Source organism: Phoxinus phoxinus, assembly GCF_949152265.1.
Source record: "Phoxinus phoxinus genome assembly, chromosome: 6".
NCBI classification, from domain to species: domain Eukaryota; kingdom Metazoa; phylum Chordata; class Actinopteri; order Cypriniformes; family Leuciscidae; genus Phoxinus; species Phoxinus phoxinus.
The window spans coordinates 16,945,972-16,967,664 of NC_136881.1; the positions used below are offsets into that span (position 1 = coordinate 16,945,972).

At 37.1% G+C, this 21,693-nt stretch overlaps 1 protein-coding gene across 7 annotated transcripts in view; it reads right to left on the reverse strand.

The window, feature by feature from the left end:
• Window positions 1–4,515: 4,515 nt before the first annotated feature.
• fbxw7 (F-box and WD repeat domain containing 7) overlaps window positions 4,516–21,693 on the reverse strand; it is a 162,236-nt gene continuing 145,058 nt past the window's right edge. For all 7 annotated transcript variants that reach the window (XM_079615336.1, XM_079615332.1, XM_079615334.1 and 4 more), the window contains 4 exons: window positions 13,147–13,328; window positions 11,581–11,806; window positions 10,450–10,660; window positions 4,516–6,907 (listed from right to left, as the gene is read on the reverse strand). In XM_079615336.1, the coding sequence (XP_079471462.1) occupies window positions 6,639–6,907; window positions 10,450–10,660; window positions 11,581–11,806; window positions 13,147–13,328 (888 nt within the window). In that variant the 3' untranslated portion in view covers window positions 4,516–6,638. The remainder of the gene's footprint in view (window positions 6,908–10,449; window positions 10,661–11,580; window positions 11,807–13,146; window positions 13,329–21,693) is intronic.

Below are 21,693 nucleotides of genomic sequence, written 5' to 3' on the forward strand. Positions count from 1 at the left end.
TTGTGTTGCCAAATCAAACGTGTTCCTTCGCTGAGCAAAATTCACGAATCTGCCTGGGTTTCGCTCCTGGGTAAGATTGCTGTGTTTTTTTGTTTTTTACATCCCTTCAAATGATCACATCAGTGAATATGATTGTAGATCATGCAGTTATCTATTGTGGTGCCGTTAGTATCAAACCGTACAGACAGGATTCTCCCATGAAGCGCCACTCGTGCTGGGGGGCAGGATTACAGGAACAAAGAAACCAGGGTGAAGAAAAAGATCTTAATCCTTCGTCCCCTCCTTTTCCACTCTTTTATAAAATTCCTCATCTCTTCAATATAGGCCTTCCTTTCTTCTTATAACAATAATGATACTCTCTCGCTCTCCTTTTTCTCTTTCAAGTTCGACTAATAGCAAGGGCCCTGGAACTTTTGAATCAAAAGAATCTACACTGAGGGATATGTATTGAAGCCAATAAACTGCCTGAATGTGAAAAAAAGATGAAACGTTAATGAATGAGCGAGATTTCAGAAACCAATCTTGATACCTTTTTTTGACATTCAAATCAACTAAAAATTTTAATGACATACCAGCATCTAAATAAGATTGGTGAGTCAAGTGTGCTTTAGGTGAGAGAAAGTGGTTGATGTGTCAAAGGTGAACCATTTAACAACTGACATTCAATCCCATGAACGTCCACTGCGATTAGTCACTGACTGTCAAACGAGTCCATTTTTCAAGTTTGATTTCCAAACACTGAGACGTCAAAACTCTTCTGGAGCTGATCGTGAAGAATCAGAATTCCTGGGCTCAGGCTGATTTTTAATGCTCTTTAGTCTTCATTTTTGAATAATTAAATAAAGTGAATAAAGAACCATATCACCACAGCTGACAGAGAGAGCAGGGGGCTGTTCCATAAAAGCCGCTTAGAAAAGCGGGGATTAAAGTCCAAAACCCGACTTGATTAAACCTAACAAATAAGTTTGGGCTAAAGCGGTTTCATAAAAGGTAATTCAAGTTCACGCAATCCTACTAATTTGATCCAGGTTTATCAAGTCTAGATAACTGCGTGTGCACGCGTCTCTTAAGCAGCCCTGGAGGTCGATCATAGATCAAATCGATCCACCATCAAACTGCATATATTTTGTGCTGTTTTATGCGTTTAAGACATGGGGTTTGCTAAACTTACATTTCACAGGAATATTCTCCATCTTAAAATCTTAGAAAGTCGTGCAAATAGTTCCATTTTGCTGTAAACTTCACATTGAACGAGCGCTGCTGCGCGCATGCGCGCCAAATAGGAGCGCAATAATGTGACTAATATAGGCTACATTTTGCTTGGAAAATTAATAGTCTATGCGATATTTTATCTTCTAATTATAATAATTTATCTTTAGGATGTTGGATCAGTTGCAGTGAACTTATATCTCATTAAACTCATATATTTTATACTTATAATAAAACAATTGAACAGAAGTAAGCCTAATTCAGGGAATATTTTTTTTAAGAAACCAAATATAATTTAATAAAGATACAAAATATAGTTTTGGGTTTAGGACCTAAGCTACTTAAAAAAGATGACTTAATTAGAATGCTGACAGCTTTTAAAGCAATCTTTCTTTCTTTTTTTGTTGGAGAAAGCAAGAAGGTTTGTTTAGATTTAGTTTATACAGTGCATTATGCAGAGGATAACATGAAATTAAGAGCAAAAGTATACATTTTGAAAAGATATGTGCAACTCTAAAATCAAAGAATATTCCATAAAATAAAGGAATACATATTAGCCTATAACTAAATAACCTTCCCTCCCTTTTAATTCTAGTTATTTGTTATTTTATTTATTTACTTATTTAATATTTGATATTTAAATAATATTACTTTAATAACTTATTATGAAATATGTGTCATTATAAGAGTTTGATATAAATATGTGAATGTTTGATTTTTTCCATTTTTTTTTCATATGTAAAAGTGTCTAACTATGTACTTAATGGTTGTTGTTCTAATTGTTTTTATGTGTTGGTGGGTATTATCACAAAAGAAAAAAGTAGAAGGAAAAATAAGATTTATTGGGGGGAAATACAGGAACTGTCCATTTGTATAATTGTGTTAAATGTATTTGAATTGAAAGACATAATAAAGTACATAATATATATATATATGCTAAAATATTGGTTGTTGGACATTAGATGTGCCTTATTTAGAATTTTAAACCTACAATTTAGTGTATTTTTAGGATAATAACTGTAAAGGGACTATTGTAATGGGGTAAATCAAGTGTAGGTTAATATAGCAATTACTAAGCTCAGATTCATCTTACCAGTTTAAATGTATACTGTGCTTTTGTAATTATTTATTTTAAATGTTGTGTTTCATACATTTTTAAAACTATCTAATTAAATCACAAAACATTCAGCCAGTAAGAAAAGAAAACCTGTAGGATATATATATGTATATAAACCCCGACATATATTTGTATATAAACCCCGACATATATATGTTTTTAGGTCTATATTGTCTAATTTATCATTGTAGCCTTATTTAAGTTGATTTTCTTTACTGTATATTTATTTTTGGACTTATAGTGGTTAATAAAGTCAAATAATGGTATGAGAGTGTCAGTCATTGTGTTCCTATTGGTCAGTGTTAGAGGATCTGTGCAACAACTGAGGCTTAGCCAGACAGTTAGCCTGCCCTGGACCAGGCTAGTTTCCCAGCATAAGTTGCCAGGGTAACTGAGTTTGAACTATTTTAAGTTTGCTTTATGAAACAGAATCAACCGACAATAAGTCTGACTAACCAAAATAAGTCTGGCTTATACTCTAATCTTGGTTTATGGAACAGCCCCCTGATGTCTGAAGGATTTTGTAATAACACGAAGGATAAATATTGGTGCATTGATTTAGATGCGGAGTCCAGCAGAACTGGTCAAGCTTCTGGATTCGTTTTCTCGACATCAGGCTTATGCAAGTCCTTATTTTCAATACATGAAGCATCCATCTTGAGTCTTTCATTACTACTTTTCACTATAGTTCATGTAATTTATTCATGCTCTTAAAATGTGGACAAGGTCTGTGCAAGATTAATTTAAATGAATAAAATAAAAATGTAAATAAAATAGGTCTTTGATCTTTCTACTTCATGAAATGTAGTTTGTCTGGCAATAAATATCAATCATTAAAATTAAATCTTCAAATGTTACTTAAATACATTTATTTAGCAATTTTGATCTGAATGTTTTCTGCTTCATAGCAAAATAATCAATGCCTTAGGCATTATTTATATATTTTTCATTTCAACATTTTTCCCGATTCTCTAAAATTAAATATTCCTGTCTGAACTTCTTAAATAATGCATGGATTCATGCATGACATGTTATTTTTACTGTAAAAACAATAGCAAACACCTGCTAACTAGTTAACTGTCAGTTATCTTACAGTGAAAACCTGTAAATGGTTTAACATCGAATTTGTAATTCTGCTGCAAAAAACTACCAAATTTATGGTTTTGGAAGTAAAACATATGAATTAACATCTATAAAAGTCCCTGTGTGGCATCACATAATGGTTATATTTTATTTACATAGTTTTATTTTTGTTTTCAGTAAAGTACATTAGAGTGTTTTTTTGTTACATTTAATGTCATGTAGTTAATGTTTATGAGATTATTTTAGTGAGGTGTGTTGCCCTGATGCGGTTGTCTCTGTAAACCCCTGTGCGACGTCTGCTGTATGTCTGTTTTTGGCCTTGGTTTATGGGCAAGCCTCAAATAACTTTTTAGGGAAAAGCAAATTTTAGTAGGTCAAGTAGTAGTAGTTATATAACTTAATGAAACATCCAGTTATACATCTGTAATTATACAGGCACCAATATTCTATCCCCAATACTAGAAACATCGTCAAAGTGCATTTACTGTGAATTTCTGGCTACTGCTCCCCGTTTTTTTTTACCATACATTTTATGCAATACTTTTAACAGAACAGAGAATATCATATATAGTATGGGTTTTCTTCCAGTACTCATTCTTAAATTACAGTATCAACTATTGCAACATTGTAGTAACTAAGCAGAGCTGAACCATTGCTAGGCAACAGGCTATGAACATCCTGTAGCTTAAGGCAGGATGACTCTGCAACAGATTCAGAGAAATACATCATCCCTCAACTGAAAAACGTTTGGTTATGTCTAAGGGCTCAGATGTACATTAGTCTAATGCGATCTTGGAGGGCTATTGTGCATAAAAAGATTGTAAACAATTTGCACATAATTGAAGGTTGCACTGTAAAAAGTGACAAACTGGTTTAGAAAGGTTACTGATCTACGCTAGAGACAACAGGCAGGTATTTTTAAATGATTTATCAGCTGTTCTGCAGGACACAATGCGGTCCAGCTCATGCATCTGGGGCTTTTAAGTGAGGGTGAGATGTACCAGAAGGAGAAGAGTTGCCATCCTGTCTAGAAGACAAGAGAAGACAAGCTTTTCTGCCTTGTTAAATGGAAATCACATTAACCAATAAGCCCCATGGTTGGAATGCCTTGTTATTAAGCGGAACAAACTATAGAAGCTTTATTGGACACATGACACACTTTCACACATTGAGGAACACAGACAGCCAAAATCGTTGAAATGAACAAAGAAAAACCCACATTTTATTGCACTTAAGTTATAAGAAAATAAAAATTCTAAATGAATCAAACAAATACACAATCCCTTTAAGGTTTCTTTTTTTATCTGTCTGTTATGCCAGGCAGTTTACATAAACTGAAAAAATAAAACAGCTCCAACATCTGATTTCTCAAACCAGATTATAAATTAAACAGGAAAAAACAAACAAAACCAAAAAAAAAAAAAAAAAAAAAAAAAAACAGGAGAAAGAACAAGATTGTTTTTTCTTTTAATATACAGTGTTAAACCACTTTCACAGTTCAGCTTGAGTTGTGTGACTTGGAGGATGAGACAAATCGTTTGGCTACGGATGCGGTTACGTTGTTTATCTATGAAGCTGCTTTACCATTAAAAAAAAACAAAAATAAACAAAACAAAACAAAAAACTCATGAGAGCATTACCAACGGAACCAGGTTAGCTCTAGCACTTAAAATGTAATCAGATGTCCATTTCTGTACACTAAGACCACCTTTTCTCCTCGGTAACTTAACGTCGGTTCCAACAATCTCGTTTTTCAACTCATTAAAAACAAGAACGGTATTCTTTTTTTGTCGAAGCATACATTTCCACACAGAACAGGCTGGCAGAGCTTTTGTCCCAAGGAATGTGTGAACAATTTGCTCAAACACACACCCGCACGCACACCCAGTCATGCTCACAAACGCGCAAAATAGTTTCTACTCGTCTGTCGTTTCATCTCAGCAGACAAACCCGTCTCTTTGTCAGACATTCTCCCTCCTCTACGCCTCGTAGAGGCACATTTGGCTCAAGTTTCAGTGGCAAAAAAAAGAGAAGCTGTTATGTCGATATCTTGCTTTTGTTGGTACGTTTGTTTGTGTCGTTTTTATAAGTTCAAACTCTACAAGTAACTTTTGTTTAGAATTTCGTCTGGGACTAAAACGTCACAGCCAGTTAAAGTTCCACCTTATCTTTTTCTGTGTGTCTAGCAGCATAAAATCCAGTTTGGCCACTGGGATGGACAGTACTGGGGGGAAAAAAGGTGGGGGGTGGGAAGAGACATATTCCCAGGAGCTTATGGGAAAACATTCTCATTTCCCACAGAGCACCAGCACTGATGAACTAATGAGACCAGACTGGTTGAAAAACAATGAACGCAGGTCATCTCCGATCCAGAGAGCCACTGCTTACTGAATTTATAAAAAAAAAAAAAAAAAAAAACACATCACAAGTAAAACCTCAAAAATGTGTGAAACAGCAGAGTGGGTTTAGCTTAATACTGAGACCTGTTGTTTGCAACAGTAGGCAGGAAGTGAACAAAACAAATGCTGAACTTGAAAAGAAAGCACAAAACTTTAATTCACAGCTGTTGATGCGAAAACCAAAAAAAAAAAAATTGTGGGGAACAAAGCAAAAAAAAAAAAACGGATACAAAAGAAAATAACGTGCGAGGAAGAAAGGGATATTTGGCGTGTGCTGAGGTTGATGAGGACTGACAAAATTGGCTTCCTTTGTCTCTCTTTCTCGAATCACTCCCGCAGTACAAAGCTCTTCAATTCTCATCTTTCTCCATTAAAATTTTATTTGTATACACTATTTATCACTCCGTGTCCGTGTTGATGCGCTAGGGTTTCATGTATACAGTGTTGACTGTTTTGATCAAAAAAATAACGTTTGTACATATGGGTGAGAATTTCAGTCAGGCTTGAGCGAACAAGTCTCTGTGCAAGGTCGCCTTGAGTGGTAGGAAAAGGGACAATCCAGTCTTCCCGAGTCCTTCCTGTCAGTTTTCTTCCCAGAATGCTGTGGTGCATGAGCGTCTGCCCCCACCCCTCCCCCCTTCGGAAGGTGAACGGAACTGTGGCGGCAGTCGTGGACCGTGGCACGACGGGGAGAGATGTTGGCGGCAACTTATCGGGGAGGTGGAGATGCCATGAAGTGAGCGATCGGTCCTGGCGCGGAAAGACCCGGGGCAGGTTGCTCTCCCCCCCCTCCCCATTTTACAAACAAGTCCCCTTTAAGTTCACCCCCTTCACTTCATGTCCACATCAAAGTCCAGCACCAGGAGCTTGGTTTCCTCCGTGCCGTTACGGCTGCCCACCGCACAAACGAGTTTGGTATTGGAGGCGCGGATTCGCCAGACCACACCGCCGCTGCCTCCGCTCTCCAGTGTGACCAGGTTGCGGATGAACTCGCCTGTCCGAAGGTCCCACAACTTCACCGTACCGTCATCGGAGCTGGTGATGACAAAATTCTTGTTGAACTGCAAGCATGTTACTGCACTCTGGTGCTTGTGGGGACCTAAGAGCGAGATAAAAGAAAGAAAAGAAGTTAAGAGTTGACATTTATTGTGAAAACAAAGTACATTTAATTGTATTGAATGTACACTTGTAGAGTACTCAAATCTTAAACGTACAATATAATATTACTGAAATAAAAAAACACTTAAGTGCTCACTGTAAAATAATTACTGCCTTAAAATTTTAAGTACAATCAACTTGGATGTTTACGCAAGTAATTTCAACTTAAATTACATTATATGACTTATAGTTGAATCTTCTATAACTTATAAAAAAGTTGAAAACCTTATTTTGATGAGTTAAAGCAATGTAAAAACATATGTTGCCAAATTATTGATCATATAATTTTTACAGTGGAGCACAGCTTCACTTTGATTGTTGACACTAAAATACTACCAAAAAGTGCACCTTGTCATTAGAGCTGCACGATTCTGAATAAAGTGAGAATCACGATTTTGTGTTGTTTAAAATAGATCACGATTCTGAATAGACAACTAAACAAAATAACTTGCAATTTACTAGAGGTTCTACAAAAAGTTAATAGCTGTAGTCTGTTTTAAAAAAATAATTAATTAAAATTTAGAGGTTTTTTTTTTTGTGGAAAGAATGATTCAATGACTCACTCATAAAGACTCCACTTGTTTCATTACTGGATGAATCAGCATTTTTGAACGAATCTCCTAAACGAATGATTTAATGACAAATAGCTTAATTTTTTTTAAGTCACTTGTCGCCACCTACTGCTGTAATGTAATTGATACAGTCTTTAATTTAAAGCATCAAGTTACTTTCAAAAGTTGATTTGCTTTATTTTGATCGCTACCATAGATAGTGTTTATATCAGAAATAAAAACTTTTCTCCCAGTCTGTGATAATATAAATTATTGTAACGTTTGAAAAGACTGTTAGTAAAGCCGTTACAGGACAACTGCTCTCTCTGGTTCTTCAGCAGCGCCGATGCAGATTTAAATGTTCTGCTGTGATCGTAGCTACTTGTCAAAGGTTTAAGATTGTGTGGGTGTTCGAATAAAGATTGCAATCTTTTAACGATTAATCGTTCAGCTCCATTTGTAATAATGTCAAATTAAACGTTTTACTCTAAAGTGCATTTATTTATATGCTTAAGTCCTACTTGTATTGACCAAAAAAAGCACTCTTAAGTTAAAATAATGGCATTAATATACATTTCAACTAAAATACATTTTCATTTTACAGCAAATAACATGAATTTAAGTGTCAAAAACAGTACATTCAATTTGCACTTAGGTATATTATTTTAAAGTATATTATTTCCTTAATAAGTACTCTTTTTAAAGAGTACAAGGGATTCCAGATGTAGAGGCTCATCACACACACACACCGCAACACTGAAAGCCCGATAGACAGGAAATCGACCTGCAGCTACTTTCCACAACGGAGAAATCGGAGAGAGGATGTGTAACTATGGTTACGGGAAATACTGTGGCATTAATGGCTTTGATTCTATGCCCTTGAGGTATTGGATTGAGCCAGTCTTTCTGATAGGCCAAGGAACATCTGAGTCTAAACAAAAGTGCTTAGACTGCTGTCAGCGAGGCATATAAAGCGAAAAAAGAGATGTGCTACAGCACACTGGTTCCTGTTACTGCAGAGGGGTGTGGTGAGCTATTACAGGCAATCCGTAGTCAAATACTGAAAATCATGTTATCAAACATTTAGACCTGAGAACAAAGACAGATTGAAGTTCATGAGTGAATGAAAACTCAAAATATCCATTTCAAAGGCATGAATTCGCTCATGAATACCCATTAGTAGAGCGCTAAAGTCAACTGTGTGAATGTAAATGAGATGGCCGCTCTCTATTGATGTGCAAGACACTACACAGAGTGACACAATAGACTCTTTTCCTTTAATGAGTGACTCTGTCTATGAGCATTCGCACTTCAAAGCTCAGCCGTTGAGTTGAGCATCTTGTCTGGGGTCAAATGTGTCTTTTTGTTTATTGTGTCAAACGAGCGTCATTAAGTGATAACAGGAAATGCTCAATGACCTAATTAAATGACCTACAAACTGATATATGGCCCACCCCCCCTCTGTCTTACCCTCTGGGCACCCCCAACAAGACCACCACATCCCCCTCCAATTCCTTTCATCATGTCATCTATTCCTCACCCTTCCAGAAGATTAAAGCTCAAGATGCTGAGAGAGGCTGGGAATTATGAAAAATACATCTTTGGAAATAAATCTAAAGAAAATATTAATAATTTTCTTTGGCCTGAAGATGGAGTATAAATGTTGTTTGTGGTTAAAATGCAATGTATAAAGCTCTTAAAGGAACAGTTCACCCAAAAACAATATGTATATTGCCCTATTGTGCCATATACTAAAGTAAAATGGCTTCTCGAACTAGAAAAATAATTAAAAACATAAGATGCAACCTCATTTTGTACACGTGAGTGACACGTTGTTGTGGGAAAGGGATTATTGTCGCACCCTCGCACATGTCATTAGAGAAAATATGTCTTTTTGATCAAAAATTACAAAGGTGCATTCATTTAAAAATAAAATAATGTGTACAAAGCAATAATTAAAAAAATACACTGCAATAATCTATAAAAAAATTAAGCTGTGTTTACACTGCAAGCGACAACGCGCCATGATCCCATTCATTTCACTGTAGAGCGATTTTTGGCGACATGAGTGACAGTGACCGGTGGCGACAGGATGCAGGCGTGTCCAGCGACGGGACAAAGTTGAGATTTAACTATGCAAATAAAGAGCAACTTTCTGGAGCAACAACCAATAGGACTGAAGTCAGTGGAGCGTATTAGTCACTACAGCCTGTATTGAAATGTATTTTAGAGGTTAGCAACTTTCCTATAATTTATGTCTCTGTGTACATACAGGGACACTCGCTGTGCTGACTCAGAGCCTGAATGGATTTGTGAACCCAGATAGTCCGTTGCTTGTGCTTTCGCTCCAGATAAATATCTACAACGGCAAAGAGCACCTGCTGTTTCTCATTCATCTTTAATATTAAGCATTTCATGTACAGACTCCATTTATATTTTCTCTTTTAGTTTAGTTTAGCGGAAAGAAAATGGATTCAGTGTCTAGAACATGGAATAACAGATTTTGAGACGGAGTAAACTGCGGCGCTAACAGTGTCACACGATAGCAAACGTTGCGTAGCCATGGACTGAAGACCAACTGCCAAGGTCAGGATTTTCATTAAATAATGCATTCAATTTCATATCGTATACCCCTAGAACACTTGGTATATACGAGTCACATGGGATCATTCAGTCTTTTTTATAAGCTTGATGCGAGTCACTATGCACTACCATTATATGGACGAGCGTGAGCAGAACATTTATTTAAAAAAAAATTGTCCTTTTGTTGTCCATAAAAGAAAGAAGGGCATATGGCATTAGAACAACACAATGGTGAGTAATTTATGACTTTGATTTTAGGGTGAACTATCCCTTTAAGTAACTGATCTGTCATTTTTAGGTGAACTATTACTTTGACCAAGTTGCGATCAGTCATATTCTCTCTGCTCACCTTGCAGTGTCTGTAGGCACTGTCCGGTCTTGATGTCCCAGATCTTGACGGTGGAGTCAGCGTTTCCAGAGACGAGGATATTATCTTTGAGCTCCATGCCGCTGGTGAGAGACTGGTGACCTGTGAGCGTGTGAATACAGTTTCCCGTTTCTACATCCCACACCCGAATTGACGTGTCCAACGAACCACTCACTACATGGATGCCGTCGAACTGTAGAAAGAGCGGATTAAATAAATCATTGTTCAGTAATTAATCAATTACATTATGTAAGAAAACTGTGGCTAAACACCCAGAGTAGTCATTTGGCTTATTCTGTGTCTAGAATAAAACCCAAGAATTCAATAAAAAGCTGTATTGAGCAGGGAAGGGATTTGATTCATTTCACAATGAGATGCAACAAGCTGAATTCCAGATATTTTCCAATCCATTGTTATTGCATCAAATGGCACTATGTTTGATTAACTTAAAATGTTAAAATGATTAACTTTGATCAACTCTTAAAATGATGGATATATGAGCAAATGAGGACAAATGCAGACTGGTATGGACTACAGCCCAAATGTTTTGTCCCACAGTTGCTGTCAAAGACAAAATAGACTGTCCCAAGATACAAACTAAATAAACATCTTTGCAGTAACGTTGGTTTAAAATAGTTTAACAATTTTATAAACGCCATGAAAAAACAGATTTCCTTACACAGCCTGACCCTGTAATCTACGAACCAAAATGAAATATAATTATGTTTTTTTCAGATCCTATTGCGGTTACACCTAATAGCACTCATGATTAGAGAATCCTGAGTCACTGAAGGTGTGTGGTTAAGATAAACTTCCTGCACAGTTAGCAGTAAGTCATGAAAGCTTTTTAAGAGAATAGACAGAATGATAGTGCTGCTTATTCAGGCCAAATATCTCTTTAACCCATGCTTCTTTAGAGCACTGAGTGATGATTGAGTCTTACTGCTCAAGAATTAACCTAGCAACGACCCGCAAAGACATTTAATTTTTCTTCGAGGAGATTGCTTGATTCTTTTTCTTGCTTTAAAGGGACTATCTGCCATTAATCTGACCTCAGAGAGGCAGGTGAAGTGGCCGAGCGTTAGTCAGGTGTAGGTAAATGTCTATGTTTACCTGTAGGGAGTAGACTCTGTTGGTGTGACCCTGGAGTGTGTGTAGGCAGGTCTCGGTTTCAGGATCCCACACTTTCACCATGAAGTCATAGGCACCGCTGACAACCCTACGGCCGTCATACTGCACGCAGCGAACGGCTGCCACGTGACCCATGAGCACGTGCAAACACTGACCCGTCTCTATGTCCCAAACCCGAAGTGTGGCGTCCCGAGAACCGCTCACCACCCTGAGAGAGAAAAACAAACTGGTTAACTTTTCAACATCTTAAAAAAAGTGTGTGCTCGCATTAAAAGTTTCACATAATAATGTTGTAATGATTTCTTTTTCAACTTATGATGGTAGAATTTAATCAGGCATTAATTCAGCAGTCTATGACAGTCAATTGCTTGTACCTTCAAGGGTTGTATTTGCTTATAGCATTACATAAATCAAAGGGAAAACATACTTTGTTAATAAAACCAGACCCCTAGGAAACGAGTTTGATATACTTTTCTTAAACAAACAAAATGAACATTAAAATGGGTTCTGGTGAAGCAAAGAGTAACAAACAGAAACTACTATTGTTGTTGCTGAATGAAGCCTGAGGTCACTGAACAAAATAAGCAATCAAGCTTGACACAAAGGGAAAATATGCACACCAATTGGCCCAAAGGCATAGAAAACAGAATATTGTCAGACGAGCAATTGTGTAATTCACAACAGAGCATAAAGAAGCAGAGCTCAACTCTGTATGCGAGTTCTCTGCACGGTTAATGAGTACAGCTGAAATCAGCTGGGAAATGTGCGGTTTAACCAGCACTGTGTGCTGCTATTGAATGGAATTATCTTTAAAGAAGTATTATATAATGTATTTTACTATATATTTGAAAAAAATTAAAAATTAACTCATGCATGGTAGTTGTTTATCCAAAGCTGATACTCTACATCAGTGTTTCCTTTTCAATTTCTTTTAACCAGAAATGATTTATTTTAACCAGAAATGATATTTCAGTTAATATTAATATTTAAATATTAAATGTAAATGTTTTTAATTTTAATCTAATTTTAACAGTTGTAACATATGCTTAATTTTAAATATTCATTAAAAAAACATTGATACTGTGAGTGAAAAATGCATTGTGCTAAGAGTGCAATCCACACAACTGTATTAATCATTAACTTTTTTTGTTTTCCTTATAAACAACTGGGGTAATTTTAATATATCTAATAAAATATTTAATACATGTAAATATGGAGGAAAACACAAAAAGGCCACAAACCAAAGTGGAAAAACTATTGACTAATCATTGATACGAAATGTTTTTTGAGCACTATATTAGAATGATTTCTGAAGGATCACGTGACACTGAATACTGGAGTAATGGCTGCTGTATATTCAACTTTGCTATCATAGGTATTAATTAAATTTTTCAATATATTCAAATGGAAAATTACTTTTAAGTGTCAAAATATTTCACAATATTACTGCCTTTACTGCAATAATGTGAGTTAAGCTTGTATAACCTCAGTGGAGCAATCTATATGCATCTGGATGTAAAGTGCCTTTTGGGAGGTGGTAGATGTTACCTTTTCTCATGCAAGTGCATACAGCGCACTGTTGAGGTATGACCATACAGCGTGTGGATACATTCTCCTGTCTCTGCATTCCAGACCTTCAGCGTTCGGTCTGTGGAGCCACTGATAATGATGTTGTCTCGCATCTGAGAGGACCAGACCCCTCCGGTGTGGCCGACTAACGTCCGCAAACACTGGCGACACAGAGAGAAGGAATACAAGTGTAAATCAATTGAACTACAATGGCATGCGTTTAAACTGCAACTCAAAGAATGGCCAACAAAAAAAGGTAACCCACTAATTACTTAATTACCCACTAATTTAAAGCACTCAGACCCATCACTTTGACCTTTACCCAAGACATTACTTATGCTTATCAACATCAAATAACTCAACAGCATTTAAAGCAGGAAGCAGAGTTACTGGAAAAAGAAACTCCATTTCATATCATATATTAGATATCGATCGACATGATGAGAGAAATCCCATAGAATAATCCATAAGGCTATAGGCCATTTCCTCTAAATCTAATTAAAGCAAATTCAATTTAATTTCAGAGGCAAACATGAAATCAAAGGTGCCTGTGGTCATTTCGTTGTGTTATGAGGCGAGTGGAAAGCTTTGCAAGTGTCAAAGGCGTAACCTCTGAACCATGACCGATAAAAGCAGGGGTGATAAACCCAGGAGATGTGAAAGAGGAGGTCTCAAGGCCTTTTATTCATAATGCAGCTGCTCCTATTTCTGTCTCCATCTCGATTCATGATCAACCGCAATGCATCATTAATCTTTAGAAGCGGTGACCAACCTCTACGCCACCGAGGGCTTTCGAGCGTTTTAACGCGCCTTGCTTTGTTCTATCGCCATATGTGGCAATTGATGGAACAAAAGAGCAACTGCTGAGGAAATCAAACCAATTAACAATCATTTCAAACCATTACTGTACCTGCAAAAATGTCAAATGGGATAAAACAAAGGGGTTAATAACAGAATGGCTTTTAATAGGGAACTGGATGAACGACAGGGATGTCGTCTCTAAACAATCCCGTGTTAAAACGTGCCCAAAGACAATTTCTTATCTTGTGATCAAAAGCTACTCCACTCACATTTGTAGTGTCCATAACATGCCAGAGAGAAAAAGGGAGGGAGGTGAAATCATGAATATTAATGTACTTCTTACTGCATTATGCATGAGGCGTTGTGTTCCATAATGAGTATGTGTTACTAAGGCGATGGATCTTTCCCATGGAATGTTGGGGTGGTTTAAATAATGCCGGTGAGCATGGAGCCATGTTCTCAGGCGATTACAGCCTGCTCAGTCTGTCTCTGGAAGAGGACCTTTGAAACCAAATGGCTTAGGTGTCTGTTTATCTGCCCGTTGAGAAACCATAAAAGAGCAACTCTGTGGCACCCACGAGGCATGGAGATTAGCATTCCGTTTGAGTGGCTGGTGGGAAACGTTTGAAGCCAAGGATCGAGGTTTAAATCCATTTGAGAAACCCCTTCCAAATTCCACTCATTTTACAGTCCACATCTAATCTTATGGAAGAAGATACCATGCAAATTGTGGCTAGGGTGGTAAAAGGCCAGTGCTTATTTTGTTTAGTCTCCTTTCACATTGCGCTCGTCGGACTGAAGTGGGTCCCATTTCAACACCCTCGTTCTCGTGTTCAAAACCCACCGTATTCATGAATGGCCAGGATTGGCACACAAATTCCGCGTTTCAGATGGTGAGCAGACGGTTTAGAGCAGCTGTTTTCATTGCTAACCCTCCTATTTTCATACTAAAAAAGTCCTCTCCCATCTGGAAGAGCACTATTATTAAAGCTTTTCATCACCAAACCACAGACTACAATGGTTTGTGGGAACTGGAGTTTGAAGAACATCTGTCTGTTAAACACTGTTCAGCTATTGAGCCTGGGCTTTGTAAAGGAGTTAAAGGAGGGTATACAAGGTAAACAGAGGAAATTATAGTGTGCCATAAGCATGGTATGGTTTCTCGTAAGCACAAAACCTCTTCTAGGGACAATAAATGGCTGATGGCTGTTTGCATAAATAGAAGGGTAAACAGAGTCTTTGCATACAAAACAATGCTGCCACTACCACATTACATTAGTTTTAAGCTTTCTGGGAAAGACTGACTATTCAAAAGGTCATCAGAGGTTAGAGATCAGTGTTGTTATTGTTAAAACAAACTACAACTATACACAAAAGTGTTTTCATTAATTGAAAATATAGTTCCACTTCCAACATTTAGACCGGGCTCTCTCATTTCATATCTTGTATCCTGTTATTGGTACATAATTTTTTTCGAATTACTTCATGAATACAACTATGATCTGCACTCAAAATTCTTCACATTATTTTACATTTTTCACAGGCCATTCATTAATTGACAAATCTGAAATAAAATATAAATAGATGAAAAAAAACAAAATTAGCAACTGAAATAAACTCACTAAAATTACTTAAACCTAAATAGATTTTTAGAATTAAACTAAATAGAATTATCTAAAAAACCCACATTAAAAATTACACAAAAAAATGACTCAAAACTTAAATGAAAACGTAAGCTTAGTCAACACTAGTAAATACTATAATAATATACAAATAATACAAAAATAACACTGGGTTAGACGATTTTAACCTCATTGCATATGAATGGGTATGGAGCTAATTATCCATCTACAGCTACATTTACAAATCTTTAGTTGGGGTGTTAAGCCCATCAGGCCTCAAACAAGCAGAGGTTTAAGCTTATACCAGAACAGGTTTAGACATCTTGTAATATACGATATGCAAGATCAGCATATGAAGGTAATCTCCGGCTGGGTGTGTTTGTTTCTCTGATGCAGGAGTGGGTGGATGGTTTGGGCAGGAGTGCTGCAGTCTGCATGTTAAGGAGTTGGTGGTCAGCCAAAGGTGCAGTCTGAGTCATGGCTGGAGCGAGGGAGGGGGAGGAGAGTCGCAGGAAATTAAAAGCCGAATAAAGTAGCGAAAACGAGGGGAGAGAGCGTGAAATGGAGCCAAAGGCTTTAGGATTGAGTGAAAGATGTGATGAAAGCAAGAAGTAAACAGGAGGATGGAGCCTGGAGGGCTGTTTTCCCAGTGAGAGACACAGATGCATATGCTCATACACTCCCTGTGACCTTCTCACTCCTCTCTACAGTACGTCATGTCACACCCAGATCTCCTGCGCTACCGTAAACACATCTCCACGGAAGGTGACCTCCAGCAGCAGAGAGCAGCTTTCAACACATTGCATAAACGGTCTCAAGGGCTTTCGGGTTTTAATTTGGCAATCTAAACCCAGGGTTTCACACAGTTCATACTGTACCCTGGGTTAGTAATTAATGGAATATCGCACTGTACATTTGTAAAAACCGGGTTAATGTTCTTTATTTGCATGTTCATGAGGAGATAGCATGCAAGTAGATGCTTTAATATTTGATTCATCTATGGAAATTGTCAAATTTACTTTGGAGTCTTACATCTTCTGAAATATAATAAAAACATAATGCAGCTGCTGGTTTATTCCAGTTAACGCGTTTGTCGTCGCTGTTCAATAATTTCTCCCCCTCAGGTGCTGAAACTAAATAGTACAAAAAGCTCATGAAATTTTAATGAGGTAAGCACTGAGGATGCTTATGACCACTTATTTGTTTCCAAATATTTTGCTGTAACTTTCCATCATAGGTTCCCACATTTTCAGATATATCAATTTAAATAATTTGTCCAAGACATATGTTTATTTAATTATAGAGCATAACAAGAACGTATCTATTGACCACAGAAATTTCCATGACTTCTCTAAGATCTTTTAGGAGTTTATTTCCATTACTTTTTCAGGACAGAAAAAATCACACTTTTGAAAGATACGCAAACTAAAGATTGGCAGTTTGATTTTTTGCTAATACTGGTCACCTCTAAATGAAAAACTTATGATGTGCATAGATTTTATCATTACAAAAAATAATAAATAAATATTTTATAATAGAGCATAAGGAACATTCCTATTGGCTAAAGAATTTTCCATGATTTCTCTATGATTTTATTAATTTCAGATTTTTCTAGGCCTGAAAATCGCATTTTTGACAATCGTGGCTAGCCAGACCGGGGTTTCTCTTTCAAAATTACGATTGAGAAATGCTGCTTTAAGCACAGTGTGAAAAGCCCTTTAGTATTTCTTTATTTTTGTCCTTTTTTCAAGGCATCCACATAACCTTTTGTGGTCACCAACCTTCCACGCCACTCATCCCTGAACAGGTGAAAAGAGCTGTGGTTAAATCCTGTCGACACATCTCAGAAAAGCCAGATTAAATACGACTTAGCCCTGGGCTGGTTGTGATGTGACAGAAAGAGAGAGAGATGTTGGCCAAGTGTCACTTTATGAGGAATATTCCACAGGGATTTTAAAGCTGCTAGATGTCACACATGTCCGTACAGCTGGCATAGAGGAAACTTCCATTGCTCCAGAGTGCTGGTGATTGTCTCAGAAGTTTTAGGATAAATCCCTCTCAACTCGGGAGACAGTGGACGAGTCCGACAGCTCCCAGTGAGATGGAGAGAGAGTGCTACATATAATCTGTGAAGTGGTTTAATCGATAAAACGCCTCATTTATTCAGGTAATCTGAGCAAAGTAGTTTGTTTTCTTGGTCATGCTATGGAGACAACATTAAAACCAAAGTCCATAGAAGCCCCTGTTCTTATCTTGATCCTAATCCAAAGCAGCTCATCTGCTTGCTTATGTTTCTGTCACATTTCATCCCTCATCAGACGCTTATCGTGCTGTACACATCCTCAAGCGTGGCACACATTCAAATGAGCAGGATGCTGCGTTAGAGCCTAATCTTCCCTCAAAATCACTTTCCTATTACACACAGCATGAGGCCCATTCATTTACTATGGAAGGGGGCCAGTAATAGCATTATCATGCAAGTGCGGGTGAAGATGGTCTGTAATCCACGGCACGCCTATCAGATCTTTATCTTCCATTCGTATCAGGCGTCGCTCAGACATTTACTTATTTTCATGTTGGGCTAATGATACTAGGGGTCGGGTATAAATCTAATAATATACCAGTATAAATTTGTCAACCTGTATGCTACGTAGTTGCCAGTGTTTCCTATGCAGCTTAACTGATTCAGCTTAAATTAAAGATATGTAGCCACTAAATAATGGAAAGAGAACTATGAATTTGTGAAAACATGACTCTTATGGGTAGATTCTTGTATTACCATAGGTTACATATCTGGGCACTATAATTATAGTCGGATTCAATTAAATTCACCAAAACTCACACTATGGAAAACCAAACTTGAATTTTTTTTTTAATAAACTCTGAATATAATTTTTTCACATTTTTCAAGAGAAAAAGTGTGCAAAAGTGCTTACCTGAAGCTTAATCAGTGGAGCATGGTGCTAATAAATGCATAAACTAATAAAAAATATACGCTTCAATGCAGTGTAATATTTGTAATATCAATGCAGTGTAATATATATATTTTTAAATGCATCGGCTAAATGTAAATGTGTTTTATGTCCCTTTTCCCTTTTTCAATAAAAAAAAATATTTCAGGTCTATGAGGGTGCCTTTAACAATGAAATATGTGGGTCAAATTGACATGCAAACATCATAATCATGATAGAAATTCTGCACACATTCCACAACAGTGTTCATGAGTGTGTTCCTAAACTGAGAATAAGTCAACCAGTATTAACCAGTATTTGACTAATAAAAAAACAAAATGGGTCAATTTGACCCATAATAACAATATAAAAATAGTATTTTAAAAGATATGCAATATGAATACTTTGCTAATATGGTGCATCTCTAAATTAATCATAACCTTAGCCAATACTGCATGTCTCAAACTGTTTGTGTGCATAAATAATATTCTTGATTGAAAAACTACTTTTAGCAACTGGTATTTCACGTTCTTTCCCATCCAAGTTTTACATGAATCACTTCTACAGAAAGCGGGAACCGACCCATAGTTGTGCTTGCCAACTCTCAATAAACATTATCTGTAATGGGAAAAGCTGTTAATCTGGTCTCAGATCAACAGTGAAGGGCACCTTTTTACCTAAACAGAAAGAAACCTGCTGGTTCCAACAGATGGACTGCAGCAAAATGGCCCCTTTGGACCCTTTTTTTTTTGCTTGTGAAAAACAAGTGAATGGCAATGTTCTGTTTTAATCTATAAACTCAAAATGGGCTCCACTATAATGAGTGAAACGAGTGAAGGGTGTTTACTGAGAAAAGAGCACTTGTGCAAAGGAATTCCAACTATTCTCTCGCTATGACATTCTTTGGCCGGCTTTATCCTCAGACAATATCAGAGCAAAGCAAACAAAGAACGGAGAGAAATTTGGACAATGACACATCCAAACACCATACAAAGAGAAAGCACATGCTTTCATTCTTTAGACAAAATAGAGGTCAAACTGGAGGAAAACAAAATACATAGTGTTTGTCTGAGTATGTGTGTGTACATGGGGGTTGGTGATGTAGAAATTGGGGACCCATGACCCAAAGGAGCCTATTTGTCTAGATATGCTATCGATCCCAACCCGAGAAGGTTTAAGTCTCAGTGGGTGAGTATCTGCCTGTGAGTTGCTTGCATGAGCTCCAGGGGTTTACAGCACTTAAATGGTGAACTGAAGTGTAGCGAGAGGAAAAAGTAAACAGACCCAAGGTCAAGAAGACAAAGAGACTGTAAGAGAACCAGAAAGAGATGAACAGAGCAGTGAAACCGAGGGGCACATCCATAGATTCAGAGTTTTGCGGTTGTGGTCACGACAACAGAAATTCAGACCGCAAAAGTGCAGAAAATGCACATTTTTAAAAACAAAAGAATGTATATTGGACTTTATTAATGTCATCAAAAAGACAGTTAATAGTTTACAGCTGAGTGAACTTCAAAAGTGAATAGAGACTATGAACGTAGTCGCACTAAACCCCATTGTCTCCTGCTTTACTGTTCCACTTCCTCTGACAGGCGCTTCAAAGGACACAGTATTTCCTGTTTAATTGGCCCCAGTGAGTCTCTCTTAAGCATTGCATCAGGCTTAAGACACTATTCACATAGCTATAATCTCCTTTATATTAGGGCTGCATAATATACTGGTTATCGGCTGATATCCTAAATTAATATATTTAACAATTTAAATAGCTAAATAAGTAAATTAAATGGTTTAAATATTTTCTATTTAATTTACTTATTTTAGCGGTTTCATTTATCAGCTGATATTAGCATTTATTGGGATAATCGATATTTGCGTTTAAGAATACTTCCATAATTTTTCTTTTTTTTTTTTTACAAAGAAATGTAGACTTATAATGTGGGCAACAAATAATTATTGACATAACTGTTTTCCATTATGGGCCAGCTGAACACGTACAAATACAAATGTTTTTAGAACTATGAATACATTTATATACACATACATTTACAACCTAAGCTCGCTCTCTGATGGTAATGCCTGTTTTAGCCTTTTTGGGGAAAAAATTGGGTAACAGAAGTTGGTCCAAGCTTTACAAGCATTTTCAAGCTGGTGCTTCTTTTCGACAGCTCCGCAAACAGAACTGCATGATGGGAACAAAAAGGCAGCCTGCCATATATGCGGCGATGACCCTAATCATGGCGCATCTGCCATCTGCTACGATGATGTCTCTCATCAGACAGCATGTTGCTGCTGCACCAATCACATCTCCGCTGTGATAAGACGAGAGCCAATCAATGCACGCTAGATTTGATTACAGAAGCTCAAAGGCTGATAACCTTGGGAATGATTTGAGATCCTCTTCTGTGAAAAGCGGACTAGTGAGAGTCACATGGAAGAAAAATCGAACAAACCAGAATGACAACGCCCATGTAAGTGTCTGTTATGATAGTGAACATTGAAAGGAGAGATTTCATTAGACTCTGGATGAAAATGGAGGTCAGGATGGAAAGGGCAGCGCTGCATGATGAGTGAACCGCACACACACACGTTATTTTACAACTGCCATAAACTTGCAGCACAAGGACTATGTCACAGCATCAGCCAGCGAGATGAATCCTTAAAGTGCAGGAGGAAGGGAATGGCAAAGAAAGGAGGTGAGAAAGAGAGACAGTCAGGCAGAAAGACCGACAGGGTGTTTGCAGCTAGTGATCATCTCAGTGTTCAATAGAACATGACTGTTCTCACATTCTCACGTGAATAAGTGATGAAGATGCTCATGTGCAGGTTTTCTGGATGAATTGAGATGGCAGTGAGTGCTGTTGTACAAGGACACTCAATGAAAACACACCTCCCATGAGAGGGAGAGAGTGAGAAGATGAAGAGAATGAGAGGAGGACAGAGAGGAGTCAGACCTCAAATATCTGAAAGCATTTTGAAAATGCAAGCAAAGCCACCAAACATTACAGAAAATGTCAGAGTTGTGATCAATGTATTATTCAGTAATAACTGAGAAAATTAAATGATCATCATTGATACTGATAGTGGAACTAAATTATCATTTTAAATTATAATCCTGCGAATTCATATCATGTGAAGATATGTAAATAATAGAA